The sequence below is a fragment of the Corythoichthys intestinalis genome, chromosome 9 (genome assembly GCF_030265065.1).
Source record: "Corythoichthys intestinalis isolate RoL2023-P3 chromosome 9, ASM3026506v1, whole genome shotgun sequence".
NCBI classification, from domain to species: domain Eukaryota; kingdom Metazoa; phylum Chordata; class Actinopteri; order Syngnathiformes; family Syngnathidae; genus Corythoichthys; species Corythoichthys intestinalis.
Window position 1 is genome coordinate 7,247,645 of NC_080403.1, and position 22,831 is coordinate 7,270,475.

Here is a 22,831-nt window from a genome sequence, read left to right on the forward strand (position 1 = left end):
GAAAAGTGAATTTCATGTTGACACAATCTCCTTTTTAGGTTTTATTGTAACCCCTGGGGGCGTTTTGATGGACCCTGCTAAAGTTAACTTAGTAGTTAACTGGCCAACACCGGGCAGTAGAAAGAAGGTTCAGCAGTTTCTTGGGTTTGCCAACTTTTACAGGCAGTTTATTCGCGGTTAGTACAATTGCAGCCCCTCTCCACGCTCTCACCTCCACCAAGGTTCGTTTCGAATGGACCCCTGCGGCAGAGGCAGCGTTCCGGGCCTTGAAGACCCGTTTCACCACAGCCCCCATCGTGACCATGCCTGATCCCCATCGTCAGTTTGTGGTGCAGTTTGACGCCTCCTGTGAGGGCATTGGGGCTATACTGTCCCAACGAGCCGAGCATGATGGGAAGATTCATCCCTGCGCCTTTCTTTCCCGCCGCCTGTCGCCAGCGGACCGGAACTACAGCGTGGGTGACAGAGAACTACTCGCCATCAAAACCGCTCTGGAGGAGTGGCGGCACTGGCTCGAGGGAGCGGAGCAGCCTTTCATAGTCTGGAAAGATCATCGCAACCTAGAGTATCCCAAGATAGCTAAGCGACTCAATTCTTGCCAGGCCAGGTGGGCGCTCTTTTTTGACTCTCCTTCTCAATCTCTTACAGGCCGGGGTCCCAGAACATCAAAGCAGACGCCCTCTCACGCCTCTACGACCCCTCTAGCCAAGGAACCTGAACCCATCCTGCCACTGAATTGTGTGGTAGAGGCGGTAACTTGGCAAATAGAAAAGGAGGTTAAGCAGGCATTAGGGGGGGTCCGGACACCTCGGGGGTGCCCTGAGAACAGACTATTTGTCCCGGCTGACCTACGCCCCCTGGTGATCCAATGGGCCCACTCCACGCCGCTTTCCTGTCACCCGGGAGTCAGGCGCACCATGCACACCATCTACCGGAGGTTCTGGTGGCCAGGCATGGAGCCGGAGGTCCGGGAGTACGTCGAGGCTTGCTCGGTCTGTGCCCGAAACAAAACGTCCACCAGACCACGCATGGGTCTCCTTCAACCTCTTCCGATTCCCTCCAGACCATGGGCAGAGATATCATTGGACTTCGTCACGGGGCTCCCTGTCTCCCACAACACACTTCCCACCTCTGCCACAGGTATGTCTCCCTTCAAGTGTGTCCATGGATATGAACCGCCTCTATTTGCAGCGCAAGAGCAGGAGGTCTATGTCCCATCAGCCCATGCAATGGTTCGCCGTTGCAGACGCATCTGGGAGGCAGCTCGCTAGGTGCTCGTCCGCCAAGGAGATCGGGTGAAGAGGGCCGCTGACCGACACCGACGCCCTGCACCGGCCTATCAGTCAGGACAGCGAGTATGGCTAAGTGCCCGCAATCTGCCCCTCCCGGCTACCTGCCGGAAATTGGCACCCCGCTTTGTGGGTCCGTTCCCTGTTTCTAAGCTTAGAGGTCCGGCGGCGGTGCGCCTGCGTCTTCCCTGTTTTCTGAGAGTACACCCCACCTTCCATGTCAGCCAGGTCAAGCCTGTGGTGGAGAGCCCCATGGTGGCTACGCCTTCTCCTCCACCTCCTCTGGACATCGATGGCGGCCCTGCCTACAAGGTCAAAAGGCTACTGGCAGTGCGGTCCCGAGGCCGTGGCCGCCAAAATCTTGTGGACCGGGTGGGCTACGGTCCAGAGGAAAGGCAATGGGTTCCCTCTCGTTTTATCCTGGACCCCACCTTAATCAGAGACTTCCATAGGGACCATCCTGACCAGCCTGGACCGTCTGGTAGCCGGTCCTAGAGGGGGGGGTTCTGTCATGTCATGGAGTTGTGTCACGTCATTTCCTGTTTTATTTTGAAGGCTTCGCCCTCCTTGTGTCTGTACACTTGCCCTTCCTCTTGTCACCTAATCACCTATTGTTTCCACCTGTTGCCCATTACCTCTTGTGTATAAATAGTCTGCATCTCCCCTGTCTGGTGCCAAATTGTCTTACTACCCATGTTAGTCACGTTGGCCTGGTTTCACAGCAATCATGTCTAGATTTTATTTTTGATCATAGTTATCTTTTTCCTCCAGTTGGAGCGTTTTATGTTTGTAATTTTCCTCCTTTTGGACTGCCTTTTGTTTGAGTTTTTGATCGAGATTTTCCTGACTCATTCCTCCATTAGGAGCGCTTTTTGTCGGTATTTTCCTCATCCCCGCATGCTAGCGGAAGAACCTCTGTTTTCTCAATAAAAGTTTTTGCCTGAAACTCCGCAGTTGAGCCCGTCTCGTCATCTCGGCCTGACACCCGTCATATTATAACCTGATTCAATACATTTATTTTGAACACTTAAAAAACTCAAAATCCTATCAGGACTTACGGTTTAGATTAATTTAAAACTTAACTAGAACTTAAAAATAGCGTGACACAAACAGAAATTCAATTGAAACACGTGGGGAAAAAAACTTTTAAGTGATGTGTGTTATCAAGCGTAATTGCATTTTTAGGTAAGAAATATATATACTAGTATATATATATATATATATATGTTTTTATAAGATCTAAAAGTTTTTTGATTGAAAGCAATGAATTAGTCTTTTTTTTTTTATTCTAGTCACATCTGAGATGCAATTGCTGGCTGTTTTCAACAATGTACATTAAAAATAAAGACATTGATTGACTGAAAATGGTTCATATATTAGATGAAATGTCTTGTTTTGTCATGTATATTTATAATTGCTCTTTACCTAAATAAATGTTTTATCCGATTACTTGATTACTGTATTTTTCGGACTACAAGTCGCACCCGAGTATAAGTCGTACCAGCCATAAATTGCCCAACGAAGAGACAAAAAAACGTATATAACTCGCACCGGAGTATAAGTCGCATTTTGAACACACATTGCCAACAACAACAACCCGCTGCGATGAGTGAAAACCCGCTAAGTAGCTAAATTTTTTTTTTTTAGGGTGAGGTCATTGTATTTATTCAGATTTAGCATTGGAAAGAGATACATATAAGGAATGTTTTTCATTTTTTACCCCCATAGTATAATTAAAAAATATGTGTATATGTATATATATGTATATATATATTAGGGCTGTCAAACGATTAAAATTTTTAATCGAGTTAATTACAGCTTAAAAATTAATTAATCGTAATTAATCGCAATTCAAACCATCTATAAAATATGCCATATTTTTCTATAAATTATATATATATTCTGTAAAATAAATTGTTGGACTGGAAAGATAAGACACAAGATGGATATATACATTCAACATACGGTACATAAGGACTGTAGTGGGCATTTCACTCTACTGTCATTTAAATCTGTCTGTGCTGTCCTCACTCCGAAGCGTCTAATTTTTCCAAAGCTAGACAGCTAGTGAACGACGCCTTAATAATCAGACTTCTTCCTTTTTCATCTGATTTATAAATAAAATGGCCTCAAACCATTGTCCTCTTTAGACCGTCGTAAAACTACAAAAACAAAAGTACACAAGCATTGCATTAGCAACAACGTTAGCTTAGCACGCTATACAGGTTCACTAAACAAAAAAAAAAGCGTCTCATACAAAAAAATATAACATTTCGCTTACTAACATAATATGTACATTCTTTACAACAACCATACTTACGGACAAATCTTGTCCAAGGATCATATAAGCACAACATTACAACGTAGGCGTCAGCCCGAGACGTCGTGCAGCCATATTGAACTGGCAAGAAAACAATAAACCATGTCGCAAAGCGACCACAAGAGTTCACTGTTAGACAGCACAAAAAGCCTTGCTGTAAAACTTACCAAACGGCAGAATAGTGTCTGAGCGGGACATGTGCATTAATTGCGTCAAATATTTTAACGTGATTCATTAAAAAAATTAATTACCGCGCGTTAACGCGATAATTTTGAAATATTTTCATATATATATATATATATATATATATTAGGGCTGTCAAAATTATCGCGTTAACGCGCGGTAATTACTTTTTTTAATTAATCACGTTAAAATATTTGACGCAATTAACGTGATTAATTAAAAAAATTAATTACCGCGCGTTAACGCGATAATTTCGACAGCCCTAATATAATGTTCAGCGTTTTGACAGCCCTAATATATATATATATATATATATATATATATATATATATATATATATATATATATATATATATATATATTAGGGCTGTCAAACGCTGAACATTTTTAATCGAGTTAATCACAGCTTAAAAATTAATTAATCGTAATTATTCGCAATTCAAACCATCTCTAAAATATGCCGTATTTTTCTGTAAATTATTGTTGGAATGGAAAGATAAGACAAGACGGATATATACATTCAAGATACTGTACATAAGTACTGTATTTCTTTATTATAACAATAAATCCACAAGATGGCATTAACATTATTAACATTCTTTCTGTGAAAGACTTGTAATTTTTAAAGGATAACTCTGAGTTTGTATATTGTGACTAAATATTGCCATCTAGTGTATTTGTTGAGCTTTCAGTAAATTATACTGTAGCGATTTAACTTCTGCCCAAATGCATGATAGGTGCAACCATGCATGCATGGTTCCAACCATGACTGTGTGTGGTGCCCGCAAATGCTATATCTTCTCTGCGTTGTGTGCAATACATGGGGTTAAGAAAAAGATCAACATTTTCCATTCTTCCCACCAACACACTATTTATAGTTATTGTGTAAGAGATGTCAATTAAAAGCACGGCTGAATTGATTGCTTGTATTTACTCCACTCACTTGATGCTGTCTCTTAGCACTGTATATAAGTACAACAGCGCCATTGTAGGCTGTTTGCGGTAATGCGTGAGTGGGTCGTTCTGCGCATGCATTAATTGCGTTAAACAGTTTAACGTGATTGATTTAAAAAACTTAATTATTGTCCGTTAACACAGTAAATTTGACAGCCCTTATATACATATATATATGTATATATATATATACATATATATATGTATATATATATACATATATATATATATATATATATATATATATATATATATATATATATATATATATATATATATATATATATATATATATATAGTGTAAATATACCAATAAATGTTTTTTAAGCACTTCAAATGTAATAATTATAATGTTTTAAACTTATCACTCTCCCACTGAATTATTTTTAAACACGAATAAAGTAATAGTAGAAAAATGCTTGGCTTTATTAAATGCTTCACTGAGTGTGGGCAAATCCGCTCGGAGCTGCTCACTTACACACAACTGAGTTGCCACAGCAACTGCTTAACATGTTAAACGATGAATGACACACGTGGCGCTTCAGAGGTTTGTGACTCTGGCAAGATCAAACACATTAATTCGTCAATCATCATTAAGTTTAATAAACAACTCCAGTGCACTTGCACTGCCTGCCTGACGAACAAAGAGCAGGGAGAGGGACAGCACAAGAGGGAGACTGCGCGATCGGCTTGGGACAGCTCATGTTTTTTTGTTTTTTTTTAAAATTGAAAAACAATCTGCGATGGACTGAGGGCGTGAAGTTTGAAGCGCAAAGTAGTGAGGGATCACTGTAATATGTTGTTGCTGTATTTATTTACAGAAATGTACCGAAATATTCTCAGTCTTAGACATTGTTAATTTTCCCATTTAGAAAAAGGCTGTTTTTCTCTCAGATAGTTGCATTAAAGATAGATTTCCTGACCCATGTATCTATAATCATTGTATTGCTGTATCATGAGATACCTAAAGTTTTCCACCCCTAAAAATCATTATTTGTAATGTGCGTGTTGATGTTTTATCAGATTTTAATCTGGCTTCATATTAAATCAACCAATCAATCAAATGAAATGAAAAATAAAACATAGCAACCAATATTTGCCAAAATTTACATGGATATGAGTACTAATGCTCACTTCAACCTCTCGATATTTTGAACATAATGGATGTTTTAAAATGTACAGCTTCGAGCTCTGCCTCAACTCATAAATTTCACTACTCACATGTTACATGAAATTTGGATTATCTGATTTAAAGAAAAACAAAAATCCTTGAAAAGCCATATTAAACATATGACCATGTAGATACTACAGATCTTTTCCAGATAGGCCCCGCCACCAATGCGACAAAAGTGCATGCGCGAAAAATTAAGCCCCGCCACCTCTGCGAGCTCAAATTTAAAACACACAATAAGCCCGCCCTAACCTTAACCCTAATGCGGCACACACCGATCTTATCTTGTATGAATTCGTTTGGAGGAAAAGGTAGCGAAATACGGATCTTTTCATGTAAACTATTAATGACATGATCCAATTAAACGCTCTTCAATAAAAACTAAAAACACAAGTTTCATATCCTCTTTTTTATAACCTTTTTTAGTTGGCGGGGGTTAACTTTTTGGCGGGGCTTATCTGGAAATGGTCTGATACTACCATACTTAATTTTTGAGCTTGAACAAATTGAGTACATTTATAATACATCAGTTTAAAAAAACTTGTTTTTAAGGTAATCTTGGTGGGGCGTATTATACACGAGAATGTGCTTACATTTTAGATATTACAGTAGTATGTTTAGGCGATGTGAGACTGGAAAAAAAAACACATGCACAAAAGCATGTGAACTCAACAATACAATGTCGAAGCTGGGATTCGAACCCTCATCTGCATGCAACACCAATTTTTTTATCGCTTTCTGAGAGAAAATCCTTTTGGAATTAGAGAGTTAACGAGCATGGACATAGCGCTACACATATTCCTGTTAGTAAAATAACCTAAAGAACACCATGTTATGAAGAAAGAAAGAAAGAAATTCAGAAAGAAAGAAAGAAAGAAAAAGAAATGTAGCCTAACTGAAGAGAGTGCCTTTGTTCCCCCCAGCGTGAGTGTACCTCATCACTTTCACTGCCAATGAAATCATCTTCAGGCGGGGCCTCACTGCGTGTCCCATTTGGGCTTTGAACCTGATCGTCTCTCATCTCCATCTTCTGCTTACCCCGGCCTTGGCCTCTTTCGGGTGAGTGGGGCGGTGACACGAAAGTGAACACCTCCTCCTGCAGAGCAAGCTGTAGCTCTGGCTCCTCATCATTACTCTCCCAGCAGCTCCGGACCTGCGGGTCACGAGGGGAAGCGGGCCTGGTCGAGCTGGGAAGAGGCTCTGCCAGCGTCGGTGGGGGTGAACTTGCATCTGGTGAATTTAAACTGAATTCGTCTAGAGTAAAAGAATAAGACAAAGGAGAAAAGATCAAAATACTAAAACATAACATGGCATACTGTAATTTGAAGCAAGTATTGTTAAGACTCAGAGTCGGTCTAGAAAGGAGGATTCAGTCGAATAGAACACATAGCTTTCACTTCGCTAGATCGACTGTGAAAAATGGGAACGTATTATTTAATTAAGTTCAGCCTTAAGAAAAAGCTGCAAGCATTCATGTGTGCACATGAGAGACGGTGAGCACTCAAACTCCACAGCGGGCCTGAGCTCAAACATGGGGCACCTCTCGATATGAATGAGCAAGCACGTTTCAACCTCTCGTCAGTATAATCGTTTCCTCTAATTGCCCACTGTGTGGCAATCCCTGGACCCAGGAGATGTCACTCTGACTTTTATTTAACGTGCCACATTACCATTAATGAACTAACTACTGTGAGCACGGCTGGCCAAAGGAACTTGCAGCACCAGAGGAATGTCTATAGACTAGAAAATGTGGTTCCCTTAGAAATAAAGGATAGGAACAATGAAAGATGCTGCTGCCAAGCTGAATGGCCAAAGAAATAAGTTAATTGAGGACTGAAATGATAGTTAGTGTAGAAATATCTGCACAGTTGAGTGAATAATGTTAGGCGAGTAACACTAGGGAACACATTTTTTGTTGAGTTAGGTCTGACAGCTTTTTTAAACTTTTTGGCTGTGGAATTCAAAACTGATCTCAGTTTTTCCTCGATCAAGTCAGGTTTTTGCAAAGAGGAAAAAGTGGAAAATGCTTTTAACATATGTGCTTATTGTACTGTATATATGTACTTTTTTTTAAAAAAATCAAATATTGAAATAGAATTAAATATGAAAGAAACAGGCATGGCTACAATGTTTATTTAACAGGCCTGTTTGATTTTTGAAATATATATATTTTTTTTACAAAGGATATGGGTTGTGTGCATGTACTAACAACATACCTTACCTACTTTATCTATAACAGCTATTTTGGAATCAACCCTACGGGCAATTTAAAATCTTGCATGTTTTTGGAATTTGGCAATATCTGGAGAAAAAGCCATGAAAGTACAGGGAGAGCTGCAAAATCCACACAAAAAGGTCCAGAGTGCAGATTTGGACCCCAAAACTGAGAACTTTGAGGCAAACATGGGAAATTACACACAGAGTACCCGTTCTGCCCTAACCATTATTATTCATCTCCCGTGCAGCTTATTCTCACGTGGGTCCCGGGGGTGTTGGAGTCTATCCCAGCTAACTATGAGCAGTAGGCGAAGTACACCAAAGCCATGTTACACTTGGCCAGCTAGTACCCATCAGATGCTGCTGAAGTCCTACAGGCCAAAAAGGTCCGATAAGCCCTTCAGCTTTATGGCATCGCTTACCGCAGCTATCCTCCAACGGGTTCAGGGAATGCTGCCATGACAGGTACATCTTATGTCAGCAGCCTCAGTAAGAGAGGCGTGGAACATGGTCCACACCCTGCTTCTTACCAGAGGTTGGTGATGTTCTGCTCCTGGTGGGAGTTGAAGTTCCTTTTGACAGGGGACTTTAGCCACTTTTGGACTAAAGGAACCTGAATACTTAGTTCCTATAACTAAAGGCCTCTCCAGTGGTTATAGGAACTATCCTTCGCCAGGCAGCACTGTTTGCACATGGGTACTGTGCCTGATATGAACTGTACTGTGCTGTGATGTTGTAGTCTGTGCCAGTGACACATTATTTACTCGCCAGACCCACCTCTGGCAAAATAAAACCGTGAAAACTACTGAACGGAAACGAAATGAAGACCTTCGAGGACACAGCTGCAATTCTTGCATGTTTGAAGGGAACACACTGGCAAGCAAAGCCAATGTCTAAAGACGAGACTGGAAGAGCACACAGATTTTGTACAGGGTAGTTTATTTTAAATATGGCGGCTAGGGGTGTGACACAATTAATTCCTATACTTAAAATTTCATTTATATTCCAGTCTTTTGAGACACTGAATTATATGGGGTTTGTCATCAATAAGGCTAACCATCTGAAAATGTAAGAAAAAGCTTCAAACAGATACTTTTATTTTTTTGTGTAGTAATTCAATATATTGTTCACATTCTAAAATGACGGACAAAAAATGTTGAGCTTTTTCACGATATTATAATTATATGAGACGCAACTGTATGTAATTTTTAAAGGAATAGTAACAGTAACCGTAACTGCATTTATTTTAAAGTAAGCATTTTTTACTGAAATAAGGAGACTATCAAAATGTTTTGGGCCTGTCATGGGTGTTCTAACAGGTCATTGCCCCAAAACATACCTCAAATTGCACCAAGAAATGGTTGGAGACCAGTGCCCAGTGCTAGAAAAAAAGAGGCCTACAAAGAAAAGAACACAGTGCCTTTAGGCAAACATGGTGGAGATGAGTCCGGATCTAAATCAAATTGAACACTATGGAGAGATCTCAAAATGGCGTACTGCACGCATGCTATTTTTAGACCGTGACGTCGCATCGTAAAGCGGAAGTAAAGCAGAAGTGGGACATTATAGACCCGCCCTTGCATAAAAACAACGTAATTTGTGCTACTTTTCGCCGGTAATCTTTCAAAAACGAACATGCCGATGACGCATTGCTTTTTTGGAACTTGTAGAAACGACTCTAGACATTACGACACATGAAGGATGTTTTCTTCATACTTTTACGGAAACCAAAAACTCGGGAAGAAAAAATGTGAAGACCGAATCAACTTGCGCGGACTTTAACACCAGCTCGGTGAATCCATTGACATTTCATATGCAGTAAACATTTTGTTGGGTTGGCATGGTCTTTCAGAGGACAAAGAGGTAAGCCATTTTTATATTTGTAACTTATTTTTTTAGCGTAACGTTGCGCTGTACTGCTTCTGTCTGACAATGAATGACCTGAAAAAAAAATTACAATATATATATATAACAACTTTAGTAAGGGGGAAGTGTAAATAAATTATAGAATTAAGATTTGTTATCAATGAAAAAATTAAAAGTGTTTGCTGGCTGTCACTGAGTAGCATTTGCAATCGCTACACAAAGCTAACTAAATTACCCCAAAGAACGGTAAGAGACGTAGGACAACCAGAGGATATATATAAAAAAGACAGGGCTGATGGTAAAGGATAGCTTGTTGAAACAGGAGAATGTCATTGTCAGTCGCGTCGATCAAAAAAGCTAAGGCTATGCTTAGATCGGCTCGTTTTTTTAGTCTTTTTCAGCCTTCGACACTCAAGCCGTCTCTTTAACTGAACATTTTTATGTTCTTCCACATCTTTGCCAGTGAATTTGGCACCAGGCACATCATTTTCGGAGAGAACTGGTAGGTTTAGCTATGTAAACATCTCCTTCGTACACGATTTCCATTCACTTCCTATTAGGGACAAACGGTGGCTTGGCCCTACTTAGCAACAGTAGCTAATGACATGAATATTAATGAGCGGAAGTGACGTTTTGCTTGCGGTACACCATTGCTGTTGCAAGAAGGCACCCTTAAAATTTGAGGGACCTGGAACAGTTCGCAAAAGTAGAGTGGTTCAAAATTCCATCTGAGAGGGGCACAAAACTAGTTGATGGTTATAGGAAGCGATTGCTTTCTGTTATTTCTTCTAAAGGATGCGCAACCAAATATTCAATGGAGGGTGCCAACAATTTTGTCCAGCCCTTTTTTTGCATTTTGTGTAAAATTGTGTACATTTTGGCTTTTCTCTTCAGCGTTTTTGTGTTTTTCCAATGCACATCCTAGAAATAAACACATTCATAATGAAAACATTTGTAATTGCATTAATTTCTGTTAGAAATGCTGTATTTTCTGGAAAAATTCCAGAGGTGCCAATAATTTCGTCCATGACTGTAGCCAAAGCATTAGTTCTTGTTGTATGTGTGACTAATGACTAATTATATGAGAGGCACCTGCATTTATTGTAAAGTAAGCATTTTTTACTTCGGAGAATAACAGTATCAGGAATGTGTGGTTCTTTCAGTGTTCATACAATGACCTAGCTGAAGCATTTGTTTTTGTAGCGTGTGTAACACCAGTCAAGGCACCACTCCGCGGAAACTCTGCAGTAAATGGCTACAATGTGGTTGACGTAAAAAAGTGGAACAAAAAGCAGCTAAGAATACAACTTGGGGTGAGGCTCATTTAAATTTCAGCAATATTACAAAGAAAACTGAAATTAAAAGAATAAAATCAGTCTGGATCCACTGCTATGTGTTTTGAATAATTATTGGAAAAGTGGTCATTAGTTTTGCCTGGCGGTGCCATCATGCTGCTTCAACATTCCCAGCAGATGTGAGCCTCACCTGTTTTTAGAACCTGTGCCGTTTCTTTTGGGGTCAAAGTTTCTTGTCTGCTCTCCAGTCCACTTGATGGAGGGCTGTGTTTCTCCCTGGACTCGTTTCTCCTGCTGTGGCTAACATTAGCAGGATCTTCAGGGGTAGAATAAAATCCCATTTTTAAACTCAAGTGGTTTTGTCCTTTTATACACACATTCTGGCCTTTGTAGCTTACCCAGTAGTGCTTGGAGCCTCTCTGCTGCTGTGCTTTGGACTCGTAACTTTCTCCTCTCAGATGCTTGCTTGTTGAGCACTTTGCCTTCTGGAGGATGCGGCTGCAAGCTGGAGGGTGCTCCTATTTACAATAAATGCCAGTAGACCGTGAAATAAACTATTAATGAAGGAATCACAGCAACACAGAGTCTTATATTAATTTACAGCAAAGGCTTTATTGAGAATTTAACTGATTCCACTTTACTTTGACCTATGTGAACTTTCTGTTAAAATGACAATCAAAGGCCAAAGCGTAAGGGCCCACTTGTAAAATCTATTAAGATTTACATATTGTAATTTGAAAGAACCATACAGTACTTGGTAACCCTGGTTAGGTGTGCTGTCATTACAAGTTAGCAGAATATTTGTTTCGTTAAAATTAATATAATTAAGGAATTAATGACATTATATAAAGTCCATCCATCCTTCCCTCCTTTATCCATTGCATTCATCCCTGTGGATGCATCTGTATATCATCTGAGGGGCTCAAAATTACAATCACGTATGTTGAAATGCACGTTCAATTCCGCTGCAAATTACAATCATATATATATATTTTTTTTTTTAAGTCGACAGGCAATATTATGGAAAATTGACTTTTTAATATTTGTATACAAATTGTTCGGTCTGGAGTGCCTGTGAACCCATCAAGCTTGGCATTTATGGACACTTGCGCCTGAGCGACACGGAAGAGGAGAAGGCCAATATACCACGGGAACATCTCAGGCATTTTCAGCCCACTGATATTGAAATGAAAGCTGCGCTTTCCATTGACCAGCAAAAAAGTAGGCCAAGGATCAATGTTGGCTTACCGCATAAGCCAGAGCTGTCCCTTTAATTTCACCAAGCCAAGAAATAAGAATGTAAAAACCTCAGAATAGTGTGACTAGCCTTATTTATAGATTCCTTTTATTGGGTTTCTCGAGGTGTGTAGTACTGCGTTGCATTTACTCTGTTACATTTACTTGAGTACCCTTTTGAGAAAAATGTACTTATAAGAGTCTTTTTACCACGCCGTACTTTTGATTTTTACTTGATTAGGTTTATGAAGAACAAATGCTACCCTTACTCCGCTACTTTGGGCTGTACTAGAGTCGTTACATTTTCCTTTATTCTTCACATTAGAGTTTACTTTTTGTTGTTGTTGCCAGGGATGCCGACAGTGGTGCTACTAGTTTCACCAATGAGACGTCGCAACAATAATTACATGACTCCATTATACCAACCAGACGGAAGCTTACATTCGGAAGTTCTATGATTACGGTGGCCAGTTCAATCACGTGGCATCTTTAAAGCGTCATAAAAAATAAACTATTGGACAAGGAGTCAATGTTACTTGAAAGCACGGATTTCAATCTTTTCCCCAGTTTCTATTTTGCACCGATAGATCACGGAAAATCGAAGCTATAATCTTTTTAATTTATGTTAGGAAATGTTTTCTCCACTAGAGGTCACTCATGGTCTTTGGACATGTGATGTTTCATCTCTGTAGATATTTCTTGTTAGAATTCATTGTTTTTTGTGGAATTCAACGTTTTTTGTGTATTTCTTTAGGCAAATATGTTTATGTAATAGGTTATAGTACAGTATAATAATAACAGTTAATATAGATGACATTGTGTTGAGAAAAATAATACCATTGTTTAAAAAAAATATCAGACATTCTAAGCGGTTATTCACAATGTTACTCATTGTTTGAGTATTCTTTTTACTGTATACTTTTTTTTTGTTTTTACTTATAGTTGAGTAATTTTTTTTGAATGACTACTTTTATAAGTAATATCATTTTGAAGTAACAGTACTTTTACTTGAGTCAAATCTTTATCTACTTAACCCACCTCTGGCAACCCAATAGTAAAAGCAGGCCACAGTCATACTCATCCCACCCTTGCACTGATCGAATTTGTTCCGCCACTGAAGAAAGTGGACGTAAAATCCAGTTTTCATTTGAACTGTTTACATGTGCACATCAAGGTGACGTACCATAATACAGTGTGATACATGTACTGTATGATTACTACATTACTTATCAAAATTATTCATTACCCTCTTGATGAAGGTGTGATGCTTCTGGATCTTCAATCTCCACATTAATTTGCTGGTGTGTCGGATTTAAGTATGCCTGCAGGATGTATCACAAAGACAGAAATAATTACAGTTATACATGAAATGATGGGCCCAATCATAAAGAGCAATGTGTTCTGATCGAATTCCTGTTATTACCGTTTTTTCAGTGGAGGGTTCTCCTTTTTCCATCCCATTTGCAGCGGGGCCACCTTTTTTACTAGCATGTGTTGCCGCTGCATCGGCTCTCGAGCCTGAGGCTGTGTGTGGAGCTGCCTGCGGCTTGCTTCTGTAAGAAGTGGTTGATCTGACAGCAGGATGCTGGTCAGGTCCTTCACAGACAGTCACATTACTTATTGACGGCTATCGATCTTCAACAGCTATCATTTAGAAAGATTGCTCAGGCTTCAAGTAGTGTTGCAAATAATAAGCACGTTATCTAATGCTGAACATGATGATGATCAATGATGATAACACTTGAAGGTGGACGATCAATCCGGTAAAGTTGTGAAAGCCATGGACAAGTTTTAAAAATGAAAGAAAAAAAGCTGCCAGTGGCAATTTTCCTGCCTTGTATCATGAGGGATTCCGACTGGCCTATTTCATTCTCGGAATAAATATCAGTTAAAGTGGGCATCATATTGACAACACATGAGCATTGGCATCTACACGGGGATGCATTCACTTTGGCAGCATGTTTCAGTCTTCTTACAAAAGGTACAAACTTGTTTGATGTTTGTGAAGCGATTTCAAGAAAGGCACAGTGATAGGGACATAGACGCAGTGAAGAAGCAGTCTGCAGGAAATTCATGAAAGAATGTGGGCAAAATAAACTTGCAGCGACAGATGATTAAATCCTGGAGGTGTAAATAAAAACAATCTGCGACCTTGAATCAAATGTGTTTGGCGTAGGATTGAGATGTTTGGGTTGTTTATTGTGCCTTCAGACCTAACAATTCCTGACAAGGCACTGAGGCAAGCAGGCAAGGCTGTCGCCGTTTAACTGGATGTCTTCTTTAATAGCAAACCATTTAATTGTGATGAGGGAATGGTATGCTAATGATGCTAATCATTATAAGCTCGTTCTTGTAGGTGGTCGCTCCTGTCTTTTGCGGGCACCGCCGCTTGAGTCAACACTGAAATGGCTGTCAGAACAAATAAATATGTGCTGATAAAAGAGGCCACAGAGGCTGCAGCACTGGATTACTGGTGCATGTCTTTGTACGCATATGAGTGGATGATGAAGTATGTACAAATAACTCATTGCAAAAGATTGCACAAATGATGTACCTTTTAACTGTAGAAAAACATTGTGCACTCAATCTTTCAAAATCTTCTCTATATGCCTTCTATATTTGGAACAAGTAATCCGGTATCATTAAGTATAATTACATACAGTAATTACTGATACTGTTGGTGAGAGCAAAAATATTACATAAAAACACCTTTGTGTAACTGTAATACCCAATATAAGAATATTTTAGAGTTATCCGAACATATTGGAGTTGGCCGATATTATCAGCTACCGATAAAAGCATTTAAAAATGATATTGGATAATATTAAAACCTGTTTTTCATTATCAGTTTTGGGCCAATTTGCATATGGCAGTGCTGTCATGTCGTGCCGGATGCTGGCACTTTAATATAATTAGTTTTGATAAGTTCCAGCACTTTCTAGTTCAAGACGGTACACAAGAAAACCCGCAAACAGTTTGCTGAAGACATGTCAACAAAGCACATGGATCACTGGAACAATGTCCTATGGTCTGATGAGACGGGCGGGCTTTCTTGTGTACCGTCTTCAGAAGAGGCTTCCTCCTGGGGTGACAGCCATGTAATGTGTATGGTGTACTCACTTTTGTGATACATTGTAAATGGACGAGCTGACATCTGCAGCCAATACCATAGCAGTTCTTGCTCACAATGTTGTTTGTGCCTTATTACAAGCATCGCTTTTAAGATACATTCTTCCTTTGTTTTATATTCATGAGCGTTGTGTAGTATATTGCAGATGTTTATATTTCATTTTGTTTGCATTTCTGGTAAAATGTGTTTACATTATTTCATTGCTTGCAAGCTGTACTCTTCCTCTTTTCCTTTCAGCTTTTCCCTTCAAGGTTCGCCACAGTGAATGAATTGTCTCCACCTTACCCTGTCGTCTGCATCCTCTGCTCTCGCGCTAACTACAATTCAACTTTACTCCAGCGTCTGAGCCTGATTTGTTCACTATCTGTCCATTTGTGTATCCACACACACACTGAGGACAGAATAGGTGCCTTATTGGCACTTTGCACTTGCACTTGATCCAAAAACTGATGTTTGCACTATTTTGATTCCACCAATAAATACAGTAAAGTTGTGCAATAAAGGCACATTTTCCCCTAATTTCAGTTGGAGTTGCTCTCTTATTTTTCACAGAATGTTTATTTGGACAACCTTGAAGTTGTTACATTTATCCTTATTAAATCATCCAGTGGGGCATTGCAATACAATTAGCCAGAATATGTTAAGTCCAGAACCACATATATCGGTATCTGATTTTTGGAGTTGGACAATACTGGGATATCGGTTAAAAAGTCCTTATCAGACAACTCCATAATGAATATCATAAAAAGGCTTTCAAATTAAGAGCTGCATGAAAGCGAAGAGGAGATCAGCCATTGGAACTCCAAATTAACTATTATATTGATTTCTTTAAATACTGGTGGAACAGTCAAAAGACCTCTCATGGTAGCGCTAACACATTACTTGGTTAACGTCTATCTAATCAACAGCAATACTAAAAAAAAAAAAAAAAAAAGAAAATACTTAACACAATCGATAGGATGGAACACATTGCAAATAGTCTTTGTAAAGCTCACATGAAGGATGGAGAGCAAGTTTTATTTCTGTGAAATTGTTTTATAACCATCCATTTTGTTGTTTGTTGTTTAAAATACACTACACATTTATGACGCCTTAACACCATACAACAAATAGACATCCGGTGGTACTCTCTGTTCAATTTGGGGTTAGATAAAAAGAGATATCTTGCCTCAGTGGAAGAATAGGATAAATATTTTGAACCCATTGACATGGTACAAAACATTTATTTACTGGCTTTTACTTCAAATGCACAAGAGCAACACTGCAAAACATTATAATTATTAATATTTATTAAGTCCGATTGTTACCTGAAGTAATCTCGAAGTGCATTAAGGTCCTTTTGTTGCCGTAACAACCAGCCTGGCCCTGTTTTAATCCTAAATGACATTTTTTTCCAAGAGTGAAGTGGAGCTATTTCCTTCCTCTATGATAAGTGTGCATTAGAACTGGTATGGCTAAACAGGAGGGCAAGTTGCTATGCCAACATGAATGATTTTTTTTGGGGTATTTTAGATGGCAGCTTGAAATGATCCATGATGGATCTTTTCGCCTTAAACTGACGTGTATGAGATTCTTTAATGAAGGTCTGACCAGGCAGTCACATCCATCACTCATCCGCACTTTCGCATATATGGTTTTGAATGTGGCATGGATAAGATTTTTTTCAGAATGTCACTGTGATCTGAACAGTCCAGTGCTCACGTCTTCATTTTTTGTACTGTTCTGCAACAGGTGAAATAGTGGATAGATGACATAGACAGTGTAATGCAGTGGCGGTCCAGTGATGTGTTAGAGCAGTGGTCCCCAACCTTTTTTGCACCATGGACTGGTGTGATGTGGGCTTTTTTTCATGGACGGGCAATGTGTGTCATAAAAATACAGCAAATATAAAATAACACGAGAGAGCTAAAAAATACAGTTAAGTGCAAGGAAAATGTAACTCACTATACGCTGAGTGGGAGGCCTGAGCTTGTTTCATTTAGATGAGATGATCCTATCTAGGTGTGATGGGAGATCGGCAAATAAGGCAAATATACTTTACATAGTTGTAGGCATAATAGGTTCTTCTCTAATTGTGAAAGATTTCTTGGCTTTAGCAATACGGTTCGCCACGAACTATTATTCACTTTTGTTGATGTGGTGACCCACAGTAATTGTTTCTGTCTTTTGTGCTCGCGCTTTTTTTCTTTTAAAAAATTCCAAAGTAATCCAGGTTGCTGAGTCTCTTCTGTGCCGAAGCAGGTTTGAAAGCTTCATTGCCTCTTTTGCTGGCTTTTGGCCGCATAAACCCATATTTTAGGTAGGATTCTTGGTATTGTCTGTTAAAAGAGGTTTTCGTTTTCTTAGAGGTTACAGGCTGTTGAAAGAGGTTTTCGTTTTCTTGGAGGTTACGGGCTCCTCTTCTGGCTATTTCCCCGTTAAAAAAGCTGTCCAGAGACGTCTGTCAGTCATTTTTGCTAGAGTGTAGGCCTATTATTTCCAGGAACACATCTGATGTGCCTACGTCATACATCATTACCGAGGACAAGGGCACAAAGATATAATAAAATAGATGATTGGTGCTAGCTCCAAACGATTTCTATGACGATGGTCCTATCCAGTTTTATTATTGTATCTATAGAGTAGACAGGCAGATTGGTGTGTCAAGAGGCAGAGGCCAGAATGCGGTCGTTAATCAATTATTTACTATTTCTGTGCAGCCCGGTAGCAAAAGTTTCATGGAACCGTACCAGTCCTTGGCCCGGTGGTTGGGGACCACTGTGTTAGGGAACATAAGTATTTGGGGGGTATAAAACAATTTAAAGGTGACTTTAGGTATACAACCGAAACTGGTCATTGAAAGTATTTCTCGTGAAATGATCGAGAGGGGACATGGAAAAACCTCATTTCAATGCTAGAGAAAAATTAAGATAACATGTCAATTTTACAATGAGCTGAGTAACGTTCCAGGCGATAAACCCAGCTGTTGGGCTCTTGAATGACAGCTGCTTGTAATGTCATTTGTTAAGTTTTGCTCAAAGCATGCTGTTACGTGTCTTGGTTATTAATCTTTTATGCACGCATGTCATTTCAGGACCACTATGGAATGAACAAGCACACAAAAAATCGAATGACAAAAAAACATCAGATTTGTACATATTCACACTCACAAGGGTTTCACAAAAATACTGGGTTTCTATGCCACATGGCTGATTTTTGTATACTCCACCACTCCTAATCATTTATCTTTCAGACCCCCCCCCCCTTTCTCCTTTGCCCCCCACATGGTGTCAACTGGAAATACAACTAGCTAAAACGATATCACCAACATATTCATAGTTAGTGTAGGTGTTAAATGTATTTCTTGTTGTTGTTTGTGCTTCTTCTATCTCTCCTTCCTTTCTTATGTACCCCCATAACCCCTTCCTGTTCGCTGCTTTCGCCAAATAAACGAGTTACGTTGAATGATCACAATGGGACTATGCCATACTCCCATGTGATACATTAAAACTGATGAGACCAATTGGACACTCAGATTTCCATTCTCCTTATCAAGCAGCTAACAGGACAGATTAAAAAAAAAAAACAAACATCAGATTGGTACATTAAAGCATGTGGTCTGAACGCTACCTTAGAGGCGGGCTAAAATCTAAGTTGAGGGTTGAACTTATTCTGTTACATTTATGTCTGTTTGACCTTTATTTGCGCATCTTGTCTTCTTTCATCCAATTTTACAGGGGACTGTACTTTCCCGTCTGTTACTATTTTTAGGAATATAATTCTCACTGGAGTGGTGAATAGACTTGCCAAATAAGGCACCATAGTCACAATACACTGGCAAGGATCAGAAAATAAGAAAATAAAATTGTTCTCAATGAGAATAGCGGTACGGCTTGCTAGTTTTAGCTATTCTCATCACAACCTGTCTTAATATAGTTATACTGGTAAAAACACAAGACTTGGGCGTGTCTGGTGGTGTCTGGTCGTGTGTGGATCCCGGAGGGCGCACGCTGGTCTCGCGGGCGGGGGGTGTCGGGGGCCGCGGCCCTTCCCCGGCCGGCCGGGGTGGGGTGGAGTGGAGAGGGGCGGGGGTTGGGTGGTGTGTGCGGCGGCTATAGTTCCCTCCCTGGACGGCCTGGCCAGAGCCGTGTCTCCTTGTACCGGATACCGGGGAGGTGCTCCCAGGTGTCATACCGTGCATCCATTCCCTACTGGCCCGGGGGTGGGCTGGGGTGGGTTGCGCCTCTGTCCCCTTAGTCTGTCTCCGGCCCTGTCCGCCTCCCTGGGCCGCGGCAGCTGCAGCTGCCCTCCTGCCGGCGGGGTCGTCGATGGGGCCTGCGGGGCCCTGGGTGGGGCTTGCTGTTCCTTGCTGGTGAAGTGGACATCCCCTGGTCTCCGGCGTTTGGCGTAGCGCCTGCTCGGGGTGCCGGGTGGGTGCTCGGGCGGCGGGCGGAGGGGTGGGCGGTTGCGGGTGCACCGTGGGTGGTCTGGGGCGGGGGTTGATCGGGGCCCTGGCGCTTCTCCCGCCCTGCAGTCGGTTGCTTCGGTGGACGGGGCCACGCCCGTGGGAGCCTGCCTCTTAACTCACGCACTCCTCACTTCAGCACTGTAAATATCTTTAACCCTGGCACTTGCATACTCATTCATTTCTCCGGGGGGAGTTGGGACGGGGCCATACAGTCCTGGCCTGGCTCCCCCCTGTTTTTAATGCACCACACACCAAGGTTGTGGGGTGGTTGGGACCTGGTGGGGGAGGGGCCTCACGGTTACCTCCTCACGGCAGGCCCTACCATCCCTGCACCTTTTTTAAACGCACCACAAACATCATACTCCACAGGAGAGCTCTGGAAAAGGGCGGTGGGACGGGCAGCTGGGCTGAATTTCCATGCTGCGGTCCCACTGCCCCAAGCCAAGATCTCCTATTTTAATGCATACATAGCACTACCCTCCCCTCACAATCCCATCACGGTGCTGGGTTACGGCTGCCAGCCGGGAACCTGGCAGCCACAGTAATAGGGTGGTAGGTGGGTCCCACACGTCTTTCTATGGCATGGCTCCCAAGGCGTGGCCTCCTCTCTGCCTGGGCTGCCGGCCGCGTGAGTGGGGGGAGGTCGGGGATCCGGTCTCACGTCGCCCCACGGCGGCTCCTCTGCGTTTTCCTGCCTCCGCCTTCCCCTCTCTTCTCTAACTGGGTATTCGCCCTGTGCTCCGTCGCGGATCGCTGGCTGGGCGGCGGAGTATTGGCTGGATGTTGCCTGCTACAGCGGGGGACCCTGCCCTGCCCGGAGCTTGGTGGGCCGCTGGGGGCCCCGTGGCGTGGCGTGTCGGCTGGGGGGCTGCGGCGGTGGCTCGTGGCCCGGGTGGGTGGACGGGGTTGGGGACGGGCGTGGGGTTGGTGGTGCGGTCCCTCTTGCCATCCCCAAGGGCCGGTAGATGGGCGCGCGGGTGGCCCAGGGGACCACCCTGGATTCCGGGGGGGGGCTCCTTTGCTGAGCTGCGGGAGGAGGGATGGGCTGCGCTAATTTTTATGCGCTAATGCTTATTTGTGTACACTCTACCCCTTTCTATCACTTAGCTTATAGACTCCCCCACCTTCTTCCCCCTCTTTCCATGGTCAACAGGCCCCCCACATGGTGTCAACCGGAAATACATTTAGCTGACGATAGCACCAACATATTGGTAGATAGTGTAGTTAGGCGTTCAATGTATTTCTTGTTGTTGTTTGTGTTTCTTCTCTTTCTTCTCTTGTGTTTCTTTTCTTCTGTTCCCCCATAACCCCTTCCTGTTCGCTGTTTTGTCATAAAAAATGAGGTATCTTGAATGATCATGTTATGTCATGGTATGTCAGACTCTCAATGTGAAACATTAAAATTGTTCAGACTATCCGGGCACTTAGACTTCCATTCTCCGTGTCAAACAGCTGAACAGGACAGGTAAAAAAAAAACAAAAAAAAAAAAACATAAGACTAGCTGGAAGGAATTATAATAAAAGGTGTATGGAACAATGAAACACCCTCTAATTCCTACATTTAACATAGAGGTAATCTGTATTTTCATTTACTTTTATGATGACTCATCAATAATTCTCTTTATGTGAATCTGATTCATGGCATAAGAGGTTGCTTTACTGTAGCATTGTCCGATGGTGAAAAAAAATATACCGCATTTTCACGACGATAAGGCGCAACTAAAAGTAAAATTTTTTCTCCGAAATGGATGGTGCGCCTAATAATGTGGTGCGCCTATTGTGTGGACTGCGTACCAAAATGTGTCTGTGTAACCTACAGGGTTAACCTCTACAGGGTTAAAGGGAGTAGGTTGCGTGTGATAGGGGGTGTGCCCCCAGTAGCTGTAACGTTCAAGTGTGTGCATTAGGCTAAACAACATTTGTTTGGCGAAGGACCCTGTAAAATAGCATCTACTGCAAAGAGACATGCTTACAAAGCCCAGTTCAAACTCAAGGCTATCACCTACACGAAGCAAAAAGAAAGTGCCACCTATGGTGATTTTTAAGAGAAAAACACTGCCTAAAGAAAAATTGAGCTACCGTGTTTCATGGAGACCTAGCCCAGCCGTTCGATTCGAATACAGAAGATGAGGACTTTGATGGATATGTGGATTAAGACTGATGTCCGTACTTCATATTCTTCAGTAAAGTATAGTTGAACTCAGTTTTGTGCGCGCTGCCTTATAAAAAAAAAAAAAAAAAAAAAAAAAAATACACCAGCGTGCATGCTAGCACGCTAGCATGTTATTTATGCGCCCAATAATGCGGTGCGCCTTGTGTGTGTGTTAAATACAAAAATAACACCCAAAAATGAGCCTACACCTTTTAATACAGTGCGCACTATGGTCGCAAAAATATGGTAATTGATGTCATTGATTAATCAACTTTGAATCAACTTCCATCACATGTTGACAAAAAAAAATCTTTAGGCATGTAATCCCTACATTTCCTATACTGACCCATTCAGAATCAGAGCATTAGATCTTACCACAGTCTGTGTTCGCTTGAGTTGTTTTCAAATTGGCCTTCCGCAAGACGCTCATGTTCAGAACCTGACACTCGTGGCAAACATTTGGTGGAAACTGGCAGCTGCGAGGGATCTGATCCATAACACCGGCCCCATTAAAGAACATACCTAGATTCAAAGGAGAATACGGGGCCAGAATCAAGTGGTGTAATGCTGC

At 41.4% G+C, this 22,831-nt stretch overlaps 1 protein-coding gene across 2 annotated transcripts in view; it reads right to left on the reverse strand.

The window, feature by feature from the left end:
• cfap20dc (CFAP20 domain containing) overlaps positions 1-22,831 on the reverse strand; it is an 89,548-nt gene that overhangs the window by 59,461 nt on the left and 7,256 nt on the right. The window contains exons 7-12 of one of the 2 annotated variants that reach the window (XM_057846943.1): positions 22,636-22,782; positions 13,955-14,127; positions 13,778-13,853; positions 11,694-11,813; positions 11,486-11,611; positions 6,852-7,171 (exon numbers count right to left, since the gene is read on the reverse strand). In XM_057846943.1, coding sequence (XP_057702926.1) covers positions 6,852-7,171; positions 11,486-11,611; positions 11,694-11,813; positions 13,778-13,853; positions 13,955-14,127; positions 22,636-22,782 — 962 coding nt within the window. Of the gene's footprint in view, positions 1-6,851; positions 7,172-11,485; positions 11,612-11,693; positions 11,814-13,777; positions 13,854-13,954; positions 14,128-21,321; positions 21,430-22,635; positions 22,783-22,831 lie in introns of those variants that run through there. The other variant, XM_057846944.1, reaches the window with a different exon arrangement.